This window comes from Entelurus aequoreus, linkage group LG07, assembly GCF_033978785.1.
Source record: "Entelurus aequoreus isolate RoL-2023_Sb linkage group LG07, RoL_Eaeq_v1.1, whole genome shotgun sequence".
Lineage (NCBI taxonomy): Eukaryota > Metazoa > Chordata > Actinopteri > Syngnathiformes > Syngnathidae > Entelurus > Entelurus aequoreus.
In genome coordinates this window covers 75,234,566-75,257,873 of record NC_084737.1, presented here as the reverse complement: position 1 = coordinate 75,257,873, position 23,308 = coordinate 75,234,566, and the positions used below count along the sequence as shown (strand labels likewise).

General features: G+C 37.9%; 1 protein-coding gene across 2 annotated transcripts in view; it reads left to right on the top strand.

The window, feature by feature from the left end:
• Positions 1–22,001, top strand: part of osbpl2b (oxysterol binding protein-like 2b) — a 54,776-nt gene extending 32,775 nt beyond the window's left edge. For both annotated transcript variants that reach the window (XM_062054493.1, XM_062054494.1), the window contains 11 exons: positions 1,765–1,840; positions 2,044–2,178; positions 7,528–7,625; positions 7,815–7,997; positions 13,161–13,268; positions 17,162–17,251; positions 17,402–17,519; positions 17,622–17,747; positions 17,833–17,956; positions 18,393–18,483; positions 20,221–22,001. In XM_062054493.1, the coding sequence (XP_061910477.1) occupies positions 1,765–1,840; positions 2,044–2,178; positions 7,528–7,625; positions 7,815–7,997; positions 13,161–13,268; positions 17,162–17,251; positions 17,402–17,519; positions 17,622–17,747; positions 17,833–17,956; positions 18,393–18,483; positions 20,221–20,323 (1,252 nt within the window). In that variant the 3' untranslated portion in view covers positions 20,324–22,001. The remainder of the gene's footprint in view (positions 1–1,764; positions 1,841–2,043; positions 2,179–7,527; positions 7,626–7,814; positions 7,998–13,160; positions 13,269–17,161; positions 17,252–17,401; positions 17,520–17,621; positions 17,748–17,832; positions 17,957–18,392; positions 18,484–20,220) is intronic.
• The last annotated feature ends 1,307 nt before the right edge of the window (positions 22,002–23,308 follow it).

Sequence of the window (23,308 nt, the reverse complement as noted above, 5' to 3'; positions counted from 1 at the left end):
GTGATTGGGCTACATTCTTCGGTGTCGGACTGTGGGTTGCATCGTCTGGCAGCGACTCGGCAAAACTTTCTTCCCGAGGCGGTGTTTTCTTCTTCCGTGCGCAGCGGTACAGACTTTCGGAGCCCACTGGTTGTGGGTTTCTGTCCAGTGCGGCGGCTCCATTTTCTATGATGGGGTTAATCGTTTTCGGCTGTCGGCCCTGGTCATTAACATTTTGTCGCGTTTTCTCCAAGTACACAGTGCGCTTGATTGCATGTCAATGATTTCATTGGTTTGATGTAACAAGACTGAATTTATTGGTCGCATGTAGGGCTGCAACTAACGATTAATTTGATAATTGATTAATCTGTCGATTATTACTTCGATTAATCGATTAATAATCGGATAAAAGAGACAAACTACATTTCTATCCTATCCAGTATTTCAGTGGTTCTCAAATAGGGGTACGCGTACCCCTGGGGGTACTTGAAGGTATGCCAAGGGGTACGTGAGATTTTTTTTAAATGTTTGTCGAAAAGAAATGCAACAATTCAGTGTTGACAGCTAGATTTTTTGTGGACGTGTTCCATAAATATTGATGTTAAAGATTTCTTTTTTTGTGAAGAAATGTTTCGAATTAAGTTCATGAATCCAGATGGATCTCTATTACAATCCCCAAAGAGGGCACTTTAAGTTGATGATTACATCTATGTGTAGAAATCTTTATTTATAATTGAATCACTTGTTTATTTTTCAACAAGTTTTTAGTTATTTTTATATATTTTTTTCCAAATAGTTCAAGAAAGACCACAACAAATGAGCAATATTTTGCACTGTTATACAATTTAATAAATCAGAAACTGATGACATAGTGCTGTATTTTACTTTTTAATCTCTTTTTTTTTTCAACCAAAAATGCTTTGCTCTGATTAGGGGGTACTTGAATTAAAAAAATGTTCACAGGGGGTACATCACTGAAAAAAGGTTGAGAACCACTGCAGTATTTTATTGAAAAAAAACAGCATACTGGCACCATACTTATTTTGATTATTGTTTCTCAGCTGTTTGTAAATGTTGCAGTTTATAAATAAAGGTTTATTAAAAAGAATAATAAAAAATTAAATAAATAAATACATATATATATATATATATATATATATATATATATATATATATATATATATATATATATATATATATATATATATATATATTAAAAAAAAAACATAAAAAAACTCTGCGCATAGCATAGATCCAACGAATCGATGACTAAATTAATCAGCAACTATTTTAATGATCGATTTTAATCGATTTAATCGATTAGTTGTTGCAGCCCTAGTCGCATGTGAGGCTAATAGCATGATATAAAGTGCAGGATTCAAAGTCTGGGGAAAAAGTTGGGGTTTATAGATCGGAAATTACGGTATTGCGATTGTGCTTAACGACAGTAAGTGATTTGGGACAGCACTGTCAAAATGCGCAGTACACAGTGAGCCGTGCTGCAAAAAGTTTTTGATTTGGGACCCAGTCGTATAATCAGACAACAGGGTTTTCTAGGGTTATGTTATGCCACCCACCCGGTTTGATGATATGGAAAAGCTGGAGGATATCCCAGTCGACTCAGGGTGGATTGACAACCTGTTTAAAAACATAGTATACATGTGTTTGTACTCTGTGACAAGCCAGGATATAGCTACCATCTTAATCTTTTAATCCTAGGGAATCTGAATAAATACCTTTATTTTCTTAGTTTAAGTTTGATCATTTCCTCTTTTTCCACTCCAGGACGTCATTACCTGCCCCCATGTTTTCCAGAAGCAGTCTTAGTGTCTGGAGTATCCTTAAGAAATGCATCGGAATGGTAAGAGATGGTCTGATTTCTTAGCACAAATTCTTTGCTCTAAAATGATAGCAATAGGAAGAAAAATGTTGCTGTAAAACTCAGTGGGCATTAAACTGGTGTACGACGTGATGACTTGCGTCTGTGCGGGCTGCTGTTTTGCAATGTTGGATGGCACGCAGTCCTAAGGCTGTATCTAAATCAGGTCTCGTACATTTTTTTAGGAACTCTCCAAGATCACGATGCCTGTCGTCTTCAACGAGCCTCTCAGCTTCCTGCAGAGAATCACTGAATACATGGAGCACACCTACCTCATCAACAGAGCCTGCTTGCTGTCTGACTCCATAGAGCGCATGCAGGTATTGTAAAACGGTGACATTCCATAGATCCAAAGGAAATGTGGAACTATTGCACATTTCCCCTTTGTTCATCAGTGGTAGGGTTGTACGGTATTTTGGTACTAATAAAGTACCGCGGTACTAATGTATCAAAAACGGTACTATATTGCTTCTTCTTTTCGGGCATGACAGCGCGCTGTCGTCACGTCATTGCTGGTTATGCGAGCAGAGGAGCATGTTCGGCAACACACATGCACGAAGTACTTACAATCAGACATGGTGTGTAGACAAAAAGGGGAGAATGGAGGCATTTTGACTTAAAAACTAACGATAAAGGTGAAGCTATAACGCTGAAACGTCCTCAGGAAGAGGTGCTTTAAAAACATGGCTAGCTAGCTAGCGGCTAGCGTCCATCCGCAGTCAGAAGTGTTTTAGCTATTTCTAAATCACTAATCCTCGCCTCTATGGCGACAAATAAAGTACGTTTCTTACAAGTATAATCTAGGGCTGGGCGATATGGCCTTTTTTAATATCTCAATATTTTTAGGCCATGTCACGAGACACGATATATATCGCGATATTTTGCCTTAGCCCTGAATGAACACTTGATGCATATAATCACAGCAGTATGATCATTCTATGTGTCTACATTAAAACATTCTTGTTCATACTTCATTAATATATGCTCATTTTAAACTTTCATGCAGAGAGGGAAATCACAACTAAGTTGTAATTGACCAAAACTGTATTTATTAAACAGTTATTAATCAGTGGCACAAACATTCATATCATTTCAAAACAGAAAGTGCAAGATTGTCAGAGACATTTTAAAACAAGCTATTAGTGCACTTTAGTGCATGATGTCACTAAGATGACAAATCAAAACAACACTAAATTAAAGTGCACTTTTTGTACAGAACGCCACTACAATAGTTTAAAACAAATAAAGTGCACTTTGAATGATCAATCAATCAATCAATGTTTATTTATATAGCCCTAAATCACAAGTGTCTCAAAGGGCTGTACAAGCCACAACGACATCCTCGGTACAGAGCCCACATACGGGCAAGGAAAAACTCACCCCAGTGGGACGTCGGTGAATGACTATGAGAAACCTTGGAGAGGACCGCATATGTGGGTAACCCCCCCCTCCCCCCTCTAGGGGAGACCGAAAGCAACGGATGTCGAGTGGGTCTGACATAATATTGTGAAAGTCCAGTCCACAGTGGATCCAACACATCAGCGGGAGTCCAGTCCACAGCGGGGCCAACAGGAAACCATCCCGAGCGGAGACGGGTCAGCAGCGCAGAGATGTCCCCAACCGATGCACAGGCTAGTGGTCCACCCGGGGTCCCGGCTCTGGACAGCCAGCACTTCATCCATGGCCACCGGACCTGTGCAACTCCCCCTCGCAAGGGACAGGGGAGAAGAGGAGAGAAGAAAAGAAACGGCAGATCAACTGGTCTAAAAAAGGGGGGGTCTATTTAAAGGCTAGATTATACAAATGAGTTTTAAGATGGGACTTAAATGCTTCTACTGAGGTAGCATCTCTAACTGTTACCGGGAGGGCATTCCAGAGTACTGGAGCCCGAATAGAAAACGCTCTATAGCCCGCAGACTTTTTTTTGGCTCTGGGAATCACTAATAAGCCGGAGTTCTTTGAACGCAGATTTCTTGTCGGGACATATGGTACAATACAATCGGCGAGATAGGCTGGAGCTAAACCGTGTAATATTTTATACGTAAGTAGTAAAACCTTAAAGTCGCATCTTAAGTGCACAGGAAGCCAGTGCAAGTGAGCCAGTATAGGCGTAATATGATCAAACTTTCTTGTTTTTGTCAAAAGCCTTGCAGCCGCATTTTGTACCAACTGTAATCTTTTAATGCTAGACATAGGGAGGCCCGAAAATAATACGTTACAGTAATCGAGACGAGACGTAACGAACGCATGAATAATGATCTCAGCGTCGCTAGTGGACAAGATGGAACGAATTTTAGCGATATTACGGAGATGAAAGAAGGCCGTTTTAGTAACACTCTTAATGTGTGACTCAAACGAGAGAGTTGGGTCGAAGATAATACCCAGATTCTTTACCGAGTCTCCTTGTTTAATTGTTTGGTTGTCAAATGTTAAGGTGGTATTATTAAATAGATGTTGGTGTCACACAAGATATTTCAATAAGTGTCAAATAAAAATGAGCTGCATAATAGGAAATCAAATAGTGTACGTCCTTCGCTATGTGGTAGCTTCCGGCGGACGTTATCTCCTTATGTCGTGGACTCTTTTTTTCATATGGTGTTGATGTGGAAATGGTTGCCTCGGCATTTTGTTGGTGTGGCACCGAACGGAGATGTTGACATGCGGAGTAAGCACTCTTCATTCTCTAGCAGGTGACTTTTCAAATGATGCTACATATTAGCAGTAATGCTACTTTTTGTAGCAACGTTTTTGCCCCACACTTGACAAATTACGGTTGTCTGTTTAACATATTCCCACTTGAAGCCAAACCACCGCCAGACGATGGACCCTCCTGCTGTTTTTCTTGGGAATTAATTCTTCTTTCATTTGTTACCAGATTGGCACCTTCTTTCTCTCGTATTACCACTCGTACCACAGCTAACGTTACCCATGCTGCTACCTCTCTGCTCCGCGAGGGCCTATACGTATGTGACGTATGTAAGAAGGTGCGCTTGTTTAAGTCTCTGTGAGAAGGAGAGACTAGAAAGAGTGGGAAGAGCCTGTAGTGTAATGCTTGCAGCTAAAAGCAACTGCGTGAGAACATATACTCGAATATCACAGCATTTTCTATATCGCACAGAGACAAACTCGTGAAATATCGAGTATATCGATATATCGCCCAGCCCTAGTATCATCCCTGCAGGACAAGGAATAGCTAAACATACGTCACTACACACCATAGGATACAATAGCTCACCGCTAACAACAAGCTAGCGCTCCTTAATGTAAACAAATGCCATTTGTGGAGCTCCACCTGACATCCACTGTGATGATTAGAGGTGGGAATCTATAGCCACCTTATGATTCAATTACGATTATGCAGCTATGATTCGATTAAAAATCGATTATTGATGCATCTTTAATGGATGTATATTGATGCAGTTTTACATTTCTTTTTGTTTCACTAAATAAGTGTTTACCACTTGCAACTTATAAAAAACAGTTGACTTATGTTTATTAAATTCATGGAAATGTGTGCAAAACTGGAATCAAAGTACCCTATAATAAAGGAGCCGGTTGGATCTCTCAGTGAGGTGGCTCACTGCAGTCAGACAAATTTTAGAACTGTCTGCATTACTTTATTCACAATAATTAAATCAATTGACATTTACTAATCGATTTTATAATCGTTTGTGTCCGAATTGCGATGCATCTAAAAATCTATTATTTCCCCCACCTCTAGTAATGATACCAAGTACAAGAGCATATCTAGTCGATACCACTATGTCGTGCTGGGCGATATGACGATACATATCGCCCAGTCCTACCACTATGATTACATCGATATTTTCTATCATCACAAAATGTTTTTTTTCCTTTTAAAAAAAAATAAAAAAAATAATATTATGTTAACTCAAAAAATACGTCTGTGGACACATGAGGACTTTAAATATGACCATTGTATGATCCTGTAACTACTTGGTATCAGATCGATCGGATTTGTGGTACCATCCAAAACTAATGTAAAGCATCCAAGCTACAGAAGAATAAGTGTTTATTTTATTTTAACAGAAGTGTAGTTGGAACATGTTAAAACAAATAACCAGATATTAACAGTCAATTAACAAGTAGATTAATAATACATTTTCCATCATTTACGTGTCCCTCAAATTTGACAAAATAATAGAATGAAAAATGAAACAATATGTTACTGCATATGTCAGCAGCCAAATTAGGAGCCTTTGTTTGCTTACTTACTACTAAAAGACTACGTTTTTCGAAACGTTACTAGTGTACATTAAACATACCGTATTTTTCGGACTATAAGTCGCAGTTTTTTTCATAGTTTGGCCGGGGGTGCGACTTATACGCAGGAGCGACTTATGTGTGAAATTATTAACACATTACCGTAAAATATCAAATAATATTATTTAGCTCATTCACGTAAGAGACTAGACGTATAAGATTTCATGGGATTTAGCGATTAGGAGTGACAGATTGTTTGGTAAACGTATAGCATGTTCTATATGTTATAGTTATTAGAATGATTCTTAACATAATATGTTACGTTAACATACCAGGCACGTTCTCAGTTGGTTATTTATGCCTCATATAACGTACACTTATTCAGCCTGTTGTTCACTATTCTTTATTTATTTTAAATTGCCTTTCAAATGTCTATTCTTGGTGTTGGATTTTATCAAATAAATTTCCCCAAAAAATGCGACTTATACTCCAGTGCGACTTATATATGTATTTTTCCTTCTTTATTATGCATTTTCGGCCAGTGCGACTTATACTCCGGAGCGACTCATAGTCCGAAAAATACGGTATATCGTAAGATTTTTTTGTTAAAATAAAGCCAATAATGCCGTTTTTGTGGTCCCCTTTATTTAAAATATCGAAATACATTTTGGTACCTGTATTGGGACAACTATAAGCAGTGGTTGCATGTAGGGATGTCCGATAATGGCTTTTTGCCGATATCCGATATGCCGATATTGTCCAACTCTTTAATTACCGATACCGATATCAACCGATACCGATATCAACCGATATATACAGTCGTGGAATTAACACATTATTATGCCTAATTTGGACAACCAGGTATGGTGAAGATAAGGTACTTTTTAAAAAAATGAATCAAATAAAATAAGATGAATAAATTAAAAACATTTTCTTGAATAAAAAAGAAAGTAAAACAATATAAAAACAGTTACATAGAAACTAGTAATTAATGAAAATTTGTAAAATTAACTGTTAAAGGTTAGTATTATTAGTGGACCAGCAGCACGCACAATCATGTGTGCTTACGGACTGTATCCCTTGCAGACTGTATTGATATATATTGATATATAATGTAGGAACCAGAATATTAATAACAGAAAGAAACAACCCTTTTGTGTGAATGAGTGTAAATGGGGGAGGGAGGTTTTTTGGGTTGGTGCACTAATTGTAAGTGTATCTTGTGTTTTTTATGTGGATTTAATAAAAAAAACAAAAAAAAGAAAACCAAAAAAAACAAACCGATACTGATAATAAAAAAACCGATACCGATAATTTCCCGATATTACATTCTAACGCATTTATCGGCCGATAACATCGGCAGACCGATATTATCGGACATCTCTAGTTGCGTGATAATAAAGTAGCAGAATAACAACTAATGGAGCCTAATTGTGTTTCCTCAGGCAGTGGCTGCCTTTGCTGTGTCAGCTGTTGCGTCTCAGTGGGAGCGAACTGGAAAACCCTTCAACCCTCTACTGGGAGAGACTTATGAACTTAGCAGGTACACACGCGCACACACACACACACACACACACACACACACACACACACACACACACACACACACACACACACACACACACACACACACACACACACACACACACACACACACACACACACACACACACACATGTATGTGTGTTTTTACCAGTATGTTTATCCTTCATGTGCCTCCCTGCCTCTCCAGAGAGGATCAAGGTTTCCGTCTGATAGCAGAGCAAGTATCCCATCATCCCCCAGTGAGTGCCTTCCATGCCGAGAGCCTGGCTGGAGACTTTGTCTTCCACGGCTCCATCTACCCCAAACTCAAATTCTGGGGAAAGAGTGTTGAAGCAGAGCCTAAAGGGACCATCACACTAGAGATTCTTAAGTGAGTAATTTCTTGTCCATTTTCCTCTTCAACACTCTTCCTTGGTTTCTTCTATCTAAAGGCACTTTTAAATTTTTTTGCCTATGATTCACAATCTTTATGTAAGACAAACACACGTTTTTCTTTTTTTATGCACTCTAACTCGTAAATAAACATTAGCAAAAGTCAGCTAACAATGGAACCAATGGGAGTCGCTTTATTCCGCTATAAAGCACTCTAAAAACATCCAAAAACCTCCATCAACATTTTATATACACGCTGTAAGTATATATGTAATATAGTAACAGGCACATTCATTATAACATGTAATATTTACATATTTGTGTAATTTTGACCATACGGTGACATTTAAATTTCACTGAAGCATCACAATGTTTGCTTTTCCCTTCAAAAACAACACTAGTACTCTTGACAGACTTTCTGAGCGACAACTCGATTACTTTGGGATAGCGTTGTCCCAATACCAAAATTTTGGTACAGGTGCCAAGCTTTATATTGATACTTTTCACAACAAAGGGCACCACAAAAAATGTCCTATTGGCTTAATTTAACAGAAAATCGTATGATACATTAAACATGTTTCCTATTGCACTCAAAGAACAATTTACAAGTATATATTACATATAGCCTGCCATAATGTAGGATTACAGTAGGTTTAATAGAAAGCTTTATTGACATTGTATTAAATGCTTCATGTTTATGGTTGCCACTCTTGGTCTGGCTTAAGACAAATGCAATCATTAGTAAATACTAAAAAACAATACTATGGATAAAACTACACAGATAAAACATTTAGCAAGTAAAACACACATTGTTAAAGATAAAGCACAAATTATAGAAATTTGTTATGACATTTAGTCATTTTATTCGCATTAATTTACGCTACGTGGGCGGTTTTGACTGTGCTAATTTTTGGCTACAAGCCAACCATCTGTGTGAGCGTCTACTTATCTGTATGTGCACAGCAGAGGAGATAGTTAACTATATTATTACCCCCTGTGTTTTTAAACTCCTTGTCATCAATCAATCAACCATTCAAAGTTTATTTATATAGCCCAGTGGTTCTTAACCTTGTTGGAGGTACCGAACCCCACCAGTTTCATATGCGCATTCACCGAACCCTTCTTTAGTAAAAAATAAAATGTTTTTTTTTCAAATTCAAGACAAAGTTATATGTTTTTGGTAACACTTTAGTATGGGGAACATATTGTAAGTAACAAAGACTTAATTTAGAGTTATTTGGTTAGGGTTAGGGGCAGGGTTAGAGGGTTAGGGTTATAATAAGGCCATGCCGAATAAGGCATTAATAAGTACTTAATAATAACTAGTTAAGAGCCAATATGTTACTAATTTGCATGTTAATAAGCAACTAATTAATGGTGAATATGTTCCCATACTAAAGTGTTCCCATGTTTTTTTACTGGTGCACAAAATGAACCGTGCATGAACATCACCTTGTTCAAAGAACAAAACCAACACAGTGCATAAACTCACAACAAATGATACGCCTGCAAATCAGTGTGACTTCTGCTGTTGCCGTATCCGTAATACGCCGATAGTGAGAAGTTTTTATTTACACGATGAGTCGGGTGTGTTTTGACCTCCGCCGAACCCCTGAGATCGACTCACCGAACCCCTAGGGTTCGATCGAACCCAGGTTAAGAACCACTGATATAGCCCTAAATCACGAGTGTCTGAAAGGGCTGCACAAGCCACGACATCCTCGGCTCAGATTCCACATCAGGGCAAGAAAAAACTCAACCCAATGGGATGACAATGAGAAACCTTGGAGGGGACCGTAGATGTGGGGACCCCCCCCCCCCTGGGCGACCGGTGCAATGGACGTCGAGTGGATCTAGATCATAGTGTGAGAGTCCAGTCCATAGTGGTGCCAGCCGGAGATCGTCTTGGGTGGAGGCAAGACAGCAGCGCAGAGACGTCATCAACTGATGCACAGATGAGTGGTCCATCCCGGGTCCCGAATTTGAACAGCTAGCGCGTCATCTGTGCTGAAAAGAGACGGCAGATCAACTGGTCTAAAAGGGGGGTCTATTTAAAAGCTAGAGTATACAAATTACTTTTAAGATGGGCCTTAAATGCTTCGACTGAGGTAGCATCTCTAACTGTTACCGGGAGGGCATTCCAGAGTACTGGAGCCCGAATAGAAAACGCTCTATAGCCCGCTGACTTTTTTTTGGCTCTGGGAATCACTAATAAGCCGGAGTACTTTGAACGCAGATTTATTGCCGGGACATATGGTACAATACAATCAGCAAGATAGGATGGAGCTAGACCGTGTAGTATTTTATACGTAAGTAGTAAAACCTTGAAGTCGCATCTCAAGTGCACTGGAAGCCAGTGCAGGTGAGCCAGTATAGGTATTAGGGCTGCAACAACTAATCGATTAAATCGATTAAAATCGATTATAAAAATAGTTGGCGATTAATTTAGTCATCGATTTGTTGGATCTATGCTATGCGCATGCGCAGAGGCAATTTTTTTTTTTTTTTTTTTTAAATAAACTTTATTTATAAACTGCAACATGTACAAACAGCAGAGAAATAATAATCAAAATAAGTATGGTGCCAGTATGCTGTTTTTTTTCAATATAATACTGGAAAGGATAGAAATGTAGTTGGTCTCTTTTATCCGATTATTAATCGATTAATCGAAGTAATGATCGACAGATTAATCGATTATCAAATTAATCGTTAGTTGCAGCCCTAATAGGTATATATAAAGGTATATACAGTATAGGCGTAATATGATCAAGCTTTCTTGTTCTTGTCAAAAGTCTAGCAGCAGCATTTTGTACCAACTGTAATCTTTTAATGCTAGACATAGGGAGACCCGAAAATAATACGTTACAGTAATCGAGACGAGACGTAATGAACACATGAATAATGATCTCAGTGTCGCTAGTGGACAAAATAGAACGAATTTTAGCGATATTACGGAGATGAAAGAAGGCCGTTTTAGTAACACTCTTAATATGTGATTCAAACGAGAGAGTTGTGCAGTTTTAATTGCTTGTTATTTATATATGTACCTAAGTTTGATACAAAGGTAATACTTTAAAGCCACCTTTGGCGAGGCATGTTTTAAAGCAGAGCTTGCAGTGTAGCGCTTCCGTGTTTAAAGCGTCACCTTTATCGATTTTTTTAAAGCGCAAATACCATATTGCGCTTCACGCACCCTCTTGATTAACCACTAGGATAGCCGTTTTTTGCTATACTCCCTTTTCACATTGTTTCTGCTTGTATGCACTTTATGTGTGCGTTTTGACACAGTAAACATCATGCGCCTCTGCTCTGTACGTCACCGCCGAATGGCAGCATGCAGATGAAAAAAGAAGTACCGGTATTTTTCAAAGGCAGTATAGTATCGCTTTTAATTCATTAGTACGGCAGTACTTTATTAGTACCAGTATAACGTACAACCCTACTTTGGGAATATTTATGATCCAGGGGCCGTACTTATCAAGCTTCTTAGAATTACTCCTAAGAAGTCTGCTAAGAGTTGACTTAAGAGTAAATAAATTCTTCGCTGAAAGCTGCACTTAAAAGTTAGTTATCAAGCGTCTTACTCACACTTTCAGCGAAGTGTAGGACTGAATCTTAAGTGTCACACTCAGAGCTGAATTACGACATTACTATGTGTCGTAAACGGAATTTTAGGTGACGTCATTTCTGTGTCCATAGAATTGACCAATCACGGAAGGGAATCCGTTGTCTAAGAATAAAGAAATATCTTGGAAATATTTAAGTGGACAATGGGAGTGTAAATTTTGACAATAATCTACAAAATAATACAAAACAAACTAGTTCCCGGCGGCACTCACGCTACCGCTCCCTCTCTTCTCTTGCCCACACACTCACTGACGTCACTCACCTCACGGCCACACACATACGCTACTGTCATAACATTTTCTTTCCAATTCATTAATTAGGCAACTAATTTGAAACTGGTGTGGGTGGCTCTATATATACTAGCCCACTGCAGACACATGCAGAAATCAACAAAGAATCGAAAAGTATTAAATCTGTGACAAAAATAATATCCGCTCTGTCTAAACGATACCGTTTGATCAGCTGCTCGTCATCAAAAAAACAAAAAACATTGTTCCGTTCCCTGAACGTTCGCGCACGTCTCTCTTGCCTCAGTGCCATCCCCTGCTGGCAACTCCTAACCACTTAAGACACCTCTGAAGGTCTCTTAAATATCGTGGAGAGTAGGAGTGATTCTTAGACTTAAGAACGTTGATAAAAAGCTTTTATTCTTAAGTTTGAGAGTAGGACTAAATTTCGCAAATTCTCAGGACTTAAGTGTAAAATGGCACTCTAAGAAGCTTGATAAGTACGGCCCCAGAACCTTATATTTTTAAGCCTGTACATAAAAAGGATGAGTTACAAGTTTCAGAAGTTGTGTGTTAAACAGATGCAACTTCAGTGAAACACTAAGCATCATGTAGTAGAATTGTTAAGTGCTAAACAAGAAATACAAGCTATTAACATAATAGAACCAACACTTGACAATGTCTGCTCTTACTGTGATGCCGACTGATGGGACGTTCATAATTTACCATTCAGGTGAAGAATGAATCCTAATCCTCATGCATTATATATATATATATATATAATATATTTTTTTTTCACATATTTCCCGCCATCTCCGGGTGTAAGTTTAATGTCGAAGTTGACCAACTTCTCAGTTTATGGCCACAGCCTTTTACTATACAGGTGAGAGGCATGATTTATATTGTAGAATTAACTTTCACAAGCTCAGAGACAATGCACCAGCTGAATATGTCAATACCGTAGCTGCCTAAGCTCTTTTTCTCTCTGTGATCACGATGCCGCAAAGAATAGTTTGTTTGTGCTCATAATAACAAAATGGCTAAAACTTGGTTAATATGCAGGTCACAAGATGTAAATGGAGTATTTTTGGCGGGGTTTGGATGTTTTTAGAGGGCTTTCTAGGCGTAATAGAGTACTCCCATTAGCTGCATTGTTAGCCGCCTCGTACTTGCCCTATTTTACGAATTAGAATGCATAAAAAAAGAAAAACATATGTGTTCTTGTCTAATATATAGATTGTGAATACAATTCCCAAAAAATGCGCTGTGCCCTTTTAATGTCTCTGTTACTTCTCTTCATGACCTAGGCACAATGAGACATACACTTGGAGTAACCCTCACTGCTGTGTGCACAACATCATCCTGGGCAAACTGTGGATAGAACAGTACGGCACAGTGGAAATAGTCAACCACAGGTAAACTCCACTCACCTTGCAGCTTTATTGCTGCGCAGTGTTCTCGTATTAAGCAGATACGCCTGTGCAGTCTGTAAGGAAATTGTTGTAAAAACCAATCCACAATTGAGCCGAGGCTGCTTCCTGGTTATAATAACTGTAACAAGTGTCAGCTTTGTAATTAAAGAGACGAAATGGTGTACGGAGACACTTGCACTCCTGTGAAACATTTTTCTAAGAATTGATTGCCTCCGTAATGAAAGGAACTGAGTCTTTCAAATATACCTTGTGTTCAAACATATCATACAAAAAGCTTCTAATCAAATATTTATAATTACTAGATTTGATTTACCATCCTTTATTCATACAGAAAGGCTTGGCAATGCTTGTGTTGTCATAGTCACACACTTACAAAGAGCAACAGCTTTTCATTTTAAGTAGTTTTGACACTACATTTTTACCTGGACTTAATAGGAATGTAGTGGTCTGTCCAAGAAGAATTGTGGGCATATGATTCTAATATTTGTATTGTTTACACTAATGCAGTGATTTGGCTCTCCAAGTATCAGCATAATGACCAACATTAAAATACAGTAGCGTAGTAGGCCTAGTATTCATTAAAAACAAGGCAGAGGTTTTATTTAACAAGTATATTTAATATTTTTGGCCACTGTAACATTACACACTGTTTGAACAGTAACAATGTGTTTGAATATAGGGAAACAAAGCACTGTACTTTATTCAAGTTATTCTTTGGCGTACCACTAATGTATTACATCAGGGGTGTCCAAACTTTCTGAATTGGGGGCTGCATTGGGCTAAAAAAATTTTGGCCGGGGGCCGAAAGCCCGACTGCATGTATATATAATTAATAATTAATAGAGATGTCTGATAATATCGGCCTGCCGAAATTACCGGTATCGTTTTTTTTATTATCAGTATCGTTTTTTTAAAATATTTTTTTTATTTTTTATTAAATGAACATGAAAAACACAAGATACACTTACAATTAGTGCACCAACCCAAAAAACCTCCCTCCCCCATTTACACTCATTCACACAAAAGGGTTGTTTCCTTCTGTTATTAATATTCTGGTTCCTACATTATATATCAATATATATCAATACAGTCTGCAAGGGATACAGTCCGTAAGCACACATGATTGTGCGTGCTGCTGGTCCACTAATAGTACTAACATTTAACAGTTAATTTGACTAATTTTCATTAATTACTAGTTTCTATGTAACTGTTTTTATATTGTTTTACTTTCTTTTTTATTCAAGAAAATGTTTTTAATGTATTTATCTTATTTTATTTTATTAATTTTTTAAAAAAGGACCTTATCTTCACAATACCTGGTTGTTCAAATTAGGCATAATAATGTTTTAATTCCACGACTGTATATATCGGTATCGATTGATATCTGTATCGGTTGATAACGGTATCGGTTGATATCGGTATCGGTTGATATCGGTATCTGTAATTAAATAGTTGGACAATATCGGAATATTGGATATCGGCAAAAAGCCATTATCGGACATTCCTAATAATTAAAATTATTGAATGTTAAGAGTATGTGAAAGGTCGACTCCTACTTTACTTCCGTGACGACCTCCTTAAAATGTTGTAATCAATCAGAAATATCAAGCAGCTAAAATGCGCCAAACATGGTTAAGTGCTTGCATTTTTCCCATCTTGCAGTGCAGAGGATTTAAATGGGTGTACTTTTGAATTATGGACACATTTTTTTTACAATCCACAAAGTTCAGTGAGCAGGTTGTGTTATGTGTGACCATGTGTGTTGACTTTTTGAGTTAGTTTATTTGATTGGTAAAGGTTATTTGGATTGGGTAATATATAAAAATGCTGTGCTATGTGCACCACAAAGTGCATCTCACGGTCTTCAATGTGAAATACTCACCATGTCTACAAGATGGTGGAAAATTCTCAGCAATCACACTGTCAGATATTTGAAATTAAATCTGCGGCTCCGCGGGTCAAAATGAACATGCTAGCAGGGTGCACTTGGCCCACGGGCCGTAGTTTTGCATTACATAACCAACCCACCAATTAGGTCAATCATTTTTCATACGGTATGCATTTTGTCTTGGGCTGCTCAATGCACCTATGAGGAATATGACATCACACCACTAAATCTAATAATAGTAAAACATGCTCTAAATTTTTTACATTTTTTTTTACATTTATTTAATTGGGACAGTGCACATTAATCAACACTTGAATAAACTGTAAATGCACCGGACTTATCATAAATGCTCATTTTCGGCCGTAGTCCCAAGGCAGGTTTCTTAAATAACACAGTGAGACACATAAGACTTTAAAACCACGATGACAGAAATAAGAACCAAATAGGTAAGACTTCATAAAACAGACAAGACAAACAGTTGCAATACACAAGTACAAGACAATAGACCAGGACAGACAATTCACTCACAGCTTCAAATACGCTGGCCAGAAGCCCACTGGAACGGGCTGAAGTCTGGACACAGTGTTTAATGGTTTAATGGGTTCATGTCTGATTTATTTTTAGCCAGTGTTTAAGTTTTTTTTTTGAAAAGTGGATAGTTATCACAGTCTCTAATGTGTATCGGTAACTTATTCCAGGATTGGATAATAACTGATCAAATTTAAAGGCAAAATTACCCCTATTGTGCTGTAGGTAGGTTAGAGTGTGCAAATCATATATATATATATATATATATATATATATATATATATATATATATATATATATATATATATATATATATATATATATATATATATATATATACACACATACACAATTTTTAATTAGTGAGCAACACTAATTGCTCACTAATTTTTATATATATATATATATATATATATATATATATATATATATATATATATATATATATATATATATATATATATATATATATATATATATACTAACGTTCAAAAGTTTGGGCCTTCATTTCTAAGAACAAGAATAGACTGTCGAGTTTCAGATGAAAGTTCTCTTTTTCTGGCCATTTTGAGCGTTTAATTGACCCCACAAATGTGATGCTCCAGAAACTCAATCTGCTCAAAGGAAGGTCAGTTTTGTAGTTTCTGTAACGAGCTAAACTGTTTTCAGATGTGTGAACATGATTGCACAAGGGTTTTCTAACCATCAATTAGCCTCCTGAGCCAATGAGCAAACACATTGTACCATTAGAACACTGGAGTTATAGTTTCTGGAAATGGGCCTCTATACACCTATGTAGATATTGCACCAAAAACCAGACATTTGCAGCTAGAATAGTCATTTACCACATTAGCAATGTATAGAGTGTATTTCTTTAAAGTTAAGACTAGTTTAAAGTTATCTTCATTGAAAAGTACAGTGCTTTTCCTTCAAAAATAAGGACATTTCAATGTGGCCCCAAACTTTTGAACAGTAGTGTGTGTGTATATATATATATATATATATATATATATATATATATATATATATATATATATATATATATATATATATATATATATATATATATATATATATATATATAAAAAAAGTCCAGCCTGTGGGCCATTTTTAAACCATAAAAACAGTGAACATTTGAAAAATAAAGCACAATGTAAATAGAAACCGCTGCTGATACTAACACCGAGTAAAAATAACACAAAGTTTAATTAACATTTTAAAATTAGTAGGTGTAGTACTCTTATAATTTCTTCAACAGGTCTGTTATGACCTATCAAACCTTTAGTAATATTGTACTGGATACAGAGTGAAACAAATGCAAAATCTCTTGTTTTATCATATCTTGATCTTGATCTCGGCAAAGATAAACCGACGCTGTCCATCGCTATTTAGTAGCAGGTTTCAGCTTTGTAAAAGTTTGCTGAGAGATGTTAAGTGCTTTTGCTTTTCTTCCCCACAGCACTGGAGACAAGTGTGTGTTGAATTTCAAGCCCTGTGGCATGTTTGGCAAAGAGCTGCACAAAGTGGAGGGATACATCCAGGATAAGAGGTTAGCCTTGATAATTGTGTCACCCACACTAAGACTATTTCCCCATGAGATGCAATTCTGAGAATGTTGTTCCAGGCATTCCTCTTTCTTTGTAATCGACTTATTTGTTTTGTCCTTGTCCTCTGTCGCTCTTTCTTTGCGGTGCTCCAGTAAAAAGAAGTATTGTGTCATCTATGGGAAGTGGACAGAGTGCATGTGGAGCATTGACCCTCAGGCCTACGAGGCCCACAAGAAGTCTGAGAAGAAAGGAGATAAGAAGCACAAACATGTCAGTTGATTAGTAATCCTTCCCTATGATCACATTCATAATAGAAAGGGTAATTAAAGTGAAATTCGGAAAAATAATTTAATGAATAACATTTATTTTCAGGAAGAACAAGCGAGATCGGACAATGATGACGCGGATGACATGCCAGAGGTCCAAGAGACGGTATCGGTTGTACCAGGAAGTACTCTGCTGTGGAGGATAGATTCTAGACCGGCTCATTCTGCTCGGGTATGAAAAGAAAAGGGGAAAAAAAGGAGCGATCTATGTGAGACAATACCACACTTACAGCTTCTCAAATGCGGTTGTCCAACAGATGTATAACTTCACCAACTTTGCAATGGCTCTCAATGAACTGGAGCCGGGAATGGAGGCCACCATGGCACCCACGGATTGTCGCTTCAGACCTGACATCAGAGCCATGGAAAATGGCAAAATGGGTAAATTGTTTAGTATTGTATTGGTAAAAAAAATTAAACAATGTTGCCATCTGCTGGACGTCGTTGCAACTGCCAACACAACACAAACCTCTTCACTTGACTGTTATTCTTCAGTATTTGAGTGTGTGGTGAGTTGTTTTAATCGATCCATGGCAGTGGTTTTCAGTTATTTTCTGTCATTAATGCTGAATTGACAAACAACTGTATGAGTTGATGGCACCAGCATTCTGCAGACAGACCAAAATACTGTAGATTCATAAAATGAGCTGATAACATCTCCAACAACTTAAAATCATTTTCAAGTTAAGTTAATTACCTCAGTTTGAAACGTTTAAGCAGGACTCCTGACTTTCTGGGTAAGGACTAGCCATCCCACTACTTAGGAAGCAGTATTCTATGGTCAGTAACATTGCTACTGTGTGTTGTGTTAATACAGAAGAAGCCAGTCAGGAGAAGGAGAGACTGGAGGATAAACAGCGAGCTTCCAGAAAGGAGAGAGCCAAGCATAACGATGAGTGGTCTACACGGTTCGACTCTCACACACAAACACACACACACACAAACACACGCGTACAATAACACACGTTATTGATCAAAGCCTCTGAGTTTCAGTGAGGCTCCTCTCAGAGAGTTCTCTGCTCGCTCCAGATTATCTTGCTCTCTTTTATTGTAGGAACTAAAATTCTATTAATTTCGTTTTTAACAAAAACTGAATTTAGATACAAGTTTAGTAAATAATTCCGCAAAGTACGGTTTTCCATTTTTTTAGGGTATGAATAAGAAACGAGATTCCTTACTAGCACCCAAATTACACAACTATTTTATGTATTTCCATAACTTCTATGGCATGTTATCAGATCAAAGTCACTGGGGTATGTAAACTTTTGATCAGGGTCATTTGGGTACTTTCTTTTGTCATTTTGATTTAAAAATAGTAAACACAGTTGTTTGCCAATAAATAGCTTCACACAACTATTAAGCATGAGTGGAAGAAAGGTTTTTGTGTTATCATTAATATTCTCTGAAGCAGGGGTCACCAACCTTTTTGAAAGCAAGAGCTACTTCTTGGGTACTGATTAATGCGAAGGGCTACCAGTTTGATACACACTTAAATAAATTGCCAGAAATAGCCAATTTGCTCAATTTACCTTTAACTCTATGTTTATATTAATAATTAACGATATTTACACTTTATTGAACGGTTTAAAAGAGGAGAAAACACGAAAAAAATGACAATTAAATTTTGAAACATAGTTTATCTTCAATTTCGACTCTTTAAAATTCAAAATTCAACCGAAAAAAAGAAGAGAAAAACTAGCTGATTCGAATCTTTTTGAAAAAATTTAAAAAATAATTTATGGAACATCATTAGTAATTTTTCCTGATTAAGATTCATTTTAGAATTTTGATGACATGTTTTAAATAGGTTAAAATCCAATCTACACTTTGTTAGAATATATAACAAATTGGACCAAGCTATATTTTTAACAAAGACAAATCATTATTTCTTCTAGATTTTCCAGAACAAAATTTTTTAAATAAATTCAAAAGATTTTGAAAAAATATTTAAATTTGATTCTACAGATTTTCTAGATTTGCCAGAATATTTTTTTAAAATTTTAATCATAATAAGTTTGAAGAAATATTTCACAAATATTCTTTGTCGAAAAAACAGAAGCTAAAATGAAGAATTAAATTAAAATGTATTTATTATTCTTTACAATAAAAACAATAAATTTACTTGAACATTGATTTAAATTGTCAGGAAAGAAGAGGAAGGAATTTAAAAGTTAAAAAGGTATATGTGTTTAAAAATCCTGAAATCATTTTTAAGGTTGTATTTTTTCTCTAAAATTGTCTTTCTGAAAGTTATAAGAAGCAAAGTAAAAAAATTAATGAATTTAAACAAGTGAAGACCAAGTCTTTAAAATATTTTCTTGGATTTTCAAATTCTATTTGAGTTTTGTCTCTCTTAGAATTAAAAATGTCGGGCAAAGCGAGACCAGCTTGCTAGTAAATAAATAAAATTTAAAAAAAATAGAGGCAGCTCACTGGTAAGTGCTGCTATTTGAGCTATTTTTAGAACAGGCCAGCGGGCTACTCATCTGGTCCTTACGGGCTACCTGGTGCCCGCGGGCACCGCGTTGGTGACCCCTGCTCTGAAGAATGGCCAAGAAATCATAAATTCTCCCAGGGTATGTAAACTATTGAGCACAACTGTAAATATCTTACTTGTCTTATCCTGCTGTGATTTTTGTTTGAAGGTGGTTCCAAACTGGCACCAACCCGTGCACCGGCTCTCAGGACTGGATCTACTCTGGTGGTTACTTCAACAGAAACTACAACAACCTGCCTGATATCTACTGATGGTCCGTTTGCCTTGGCCTTTTTTTTCCTGCTCCGCCTTTCTAAAGCCGACAAACATCGGACCTTGTCAACCCTTGGAGGGACTCGCCAAGAACTAAAGCCTTCATCATTTAACTTGCAAAGAGGCCACAAGTCTCCTCGTCCACTCCCTCTCGTCTTCCTTCAATAAGGATTTTACGCCTTACATGTGTGACTGTTCTCCCCGAAAAACATCTATCTGTCGCGCATCCATACTTATTTCTCCACGTCACGGACCAACCAATCTGGATGGGAAAAACATCACTATTAGGGAAGTTGCTTGAAGTAATGGAAGCGAGTCATGAGCATCTTTGAGATGTGAGCGCTCCTTCATGGGTTGACACAATCACTCAAAAATACAACACGCTGTATGTCACAGAGCATCTCACGAGGTGTCATTTATTATACATTGAAGTTGAGCTGAAAAGAAAATCACACAAACTCCAACATGTAATCCAGTGGAACCTCCAAAGAAGTGAATTCAATCATTTCAGGACATTTTTCAAGTATCATTTTAACATTCCTAACTGTCTAACAAGTCAAAAGAATAAATATTCTACAATAAAGCTAAACTGGATCCAAACTACTCTTTGAAGGTATTTGTTGGAAAGCTTCTCATTTTAATGCTAGGCATTAGCTACATGCTCTTTACCATAGCATCTGATTCCGTAATTACAATTGTGCCTAATTGATATTTTTCACAATCTTCGGTTGCACGGTTATTATCACCCTTTCAAAATGAAAGTTATTGTGGTGGCGTCACAAAAAAACAAAAAATTAAAAAAATAAACACACTGGTGGTGTGACACATTTAGGTGATGGTAGACATTTTGATTGACTAGTTGAATATTAGTCCAGAAAATTTGGTTGAACTCCAAATTTTGGTGGTGGTTTGCCATTGGAGGTTCCACTGCGGAAATAAACAATGTCCATTTTTACCAATTATTCACGATGTTACAGTGTCATAAAGTGGCGAAACATGCACAATAATCCAAAATGAGCGAGTAATGAACGATTATATTAATATAAACAGACCCTTTCAAGCCATATTACGCACAACGTAAACCCCTTGACATTGACTAACGTTAACATGCTGTGTAAATAGTCTACTTTAGACTAGTAGGATGTTAAGGGCATCAATTCTGCAGCACACAGAGTTTATAGTCCATTCCTTGTGAATGTTAGTGCAAAGAAAAAAGAAATCATGATTGTTGACAGCTTTTGTGCCGACTGTATAGTAGTAGTTGTTTAAAAATCCCTTTTGTTGCAGCCGACCCGTCACTGTTAAAAATGTGCTATTTTGGCCACTTTGTTTTTCAAAGCACTTATTAACCAAATTGTCTCGATGCTTGTTACATCCGCCAACGTTGCTCCCCTTGTTTTTGTGAGCTTAAAATACACAGGTAGACAAACACTACTCCAGTGCATTGTTTAGACGTTTGTGTAGTTTGCACTGTTAACACGGCAAAAAAAAAAAAAAAATGGTACAACTGTCACTTCCATCAATACATATTCCGAATTTTACTTGAGAAAATGTCCTTCTAGGTCCTATATTCTTTTTTTTTTGTTTTGTCCTAATTTTTTCTCTCTCTCTCTCTATTATGTGGCTGTTGATGTTCTATTGTGTACGGAGTGTTACACAAAGTAATCACATGCAAAATTACATTTTGTGCAATTGATTTATTTTTATAGTATTTAAACCTGTTTTTTTTGGGGGGGGGGGAGAGGGTGAGTACATTGTACCAGAGGTTTTTAATTTTAGGTGGGCCGATGGTATAAGCATTTTGTGGACAGCTTGGTAAATCCATGGACAAGGGAATGTCTACTAATAAATCCTTAGTTTCAGTTGCTAACCGTTGTGTTTTTCCCCCCAATCGTGTGCAGTGTGTCCTCTGTTATTGGTGGGTGGCGGTTCGCAGCCGAGCGTGATGAGAATCGGCACCTCCGAGTCCATAGTTCTCGCCCGGAAAAGGGTGGAGTGCCATCTCCGGGTCGGGGAGGAGACCCTGCCCCAAGTGGAGGAGTTTAAGTACCCAGGAGTCTTGTTCGCGAGTGAGGGAAGAGTGGATCGTGAGATCGACAGGCGGATCGGTGCGGCGTCTTCAGTAATGCGGACGCTGTATCGATCCATTGTGGTGAAGAAGGAGCTGAGCCGGAAGGCAAAGCTCTCAATTTATCGGTCGATCTACATTCCCATCCTCACCTATGGTCATGAGCTTTGGGTTATGACCGAAAGGACAAGATCACGGGTACAAGTGGTCGAAGTGAGTTTCCTCCGCCGGGTGGCGGGGCTCTCCCTTAGAGATGGGGTGAGAAGCTCTGCCATCAAAGTAAAGCCGCTGCTCCTCCACATGGAGAGGAGCCAGATGAGGTGGTTCGGGCATTTGGTCAGGATGCCACCCGAACGCCTCCCTAGGGAGGTGTTTAGGGCACATCTGACCGGGAGGAGGCCACGGGGGAAGACCCAGGAGACGTTGGGAAGACTATGTCTCCCGGCTGGCCTGGGAACGCCTCGGGATCCCCCGGGAGGAGCTGGACGAAGTGGCTGGGGAGAGGGAAGTCTGGGCTTCCCTGCTTAGGCTGCTGCCCCCGTGCCCCGACCTCGGATAAGCGGAAGAAGATGGATGGATGGATAGCGCTTTTCTCTAGTGACTCAAAGCGCTTTTACAAAGTGAAACCCAATATCTAAGTTACATTTAAACCAGTGTGGGTGGCACTGGGAGCAGGTGGGTAAAGTGCCTTGCCCAAGGACACAACGGCAGTGACTAGGTAGGTGGAAGCGGGGATCGAACCTAGAACCCTCAAGTTGCTGGCACGGCCACTCAACCAACCGAGCTATACCGGTGAGAAGCTCTGCCATCCGGGAGGAGCTCAAAGTAAAGCTGCTGCTCCTACATATCGAGAGGAGCCAGATGAGTTGGTTCGGGCATTTGGTCAGGATGCCACCCGAACGCCTCCCTAGGGAGG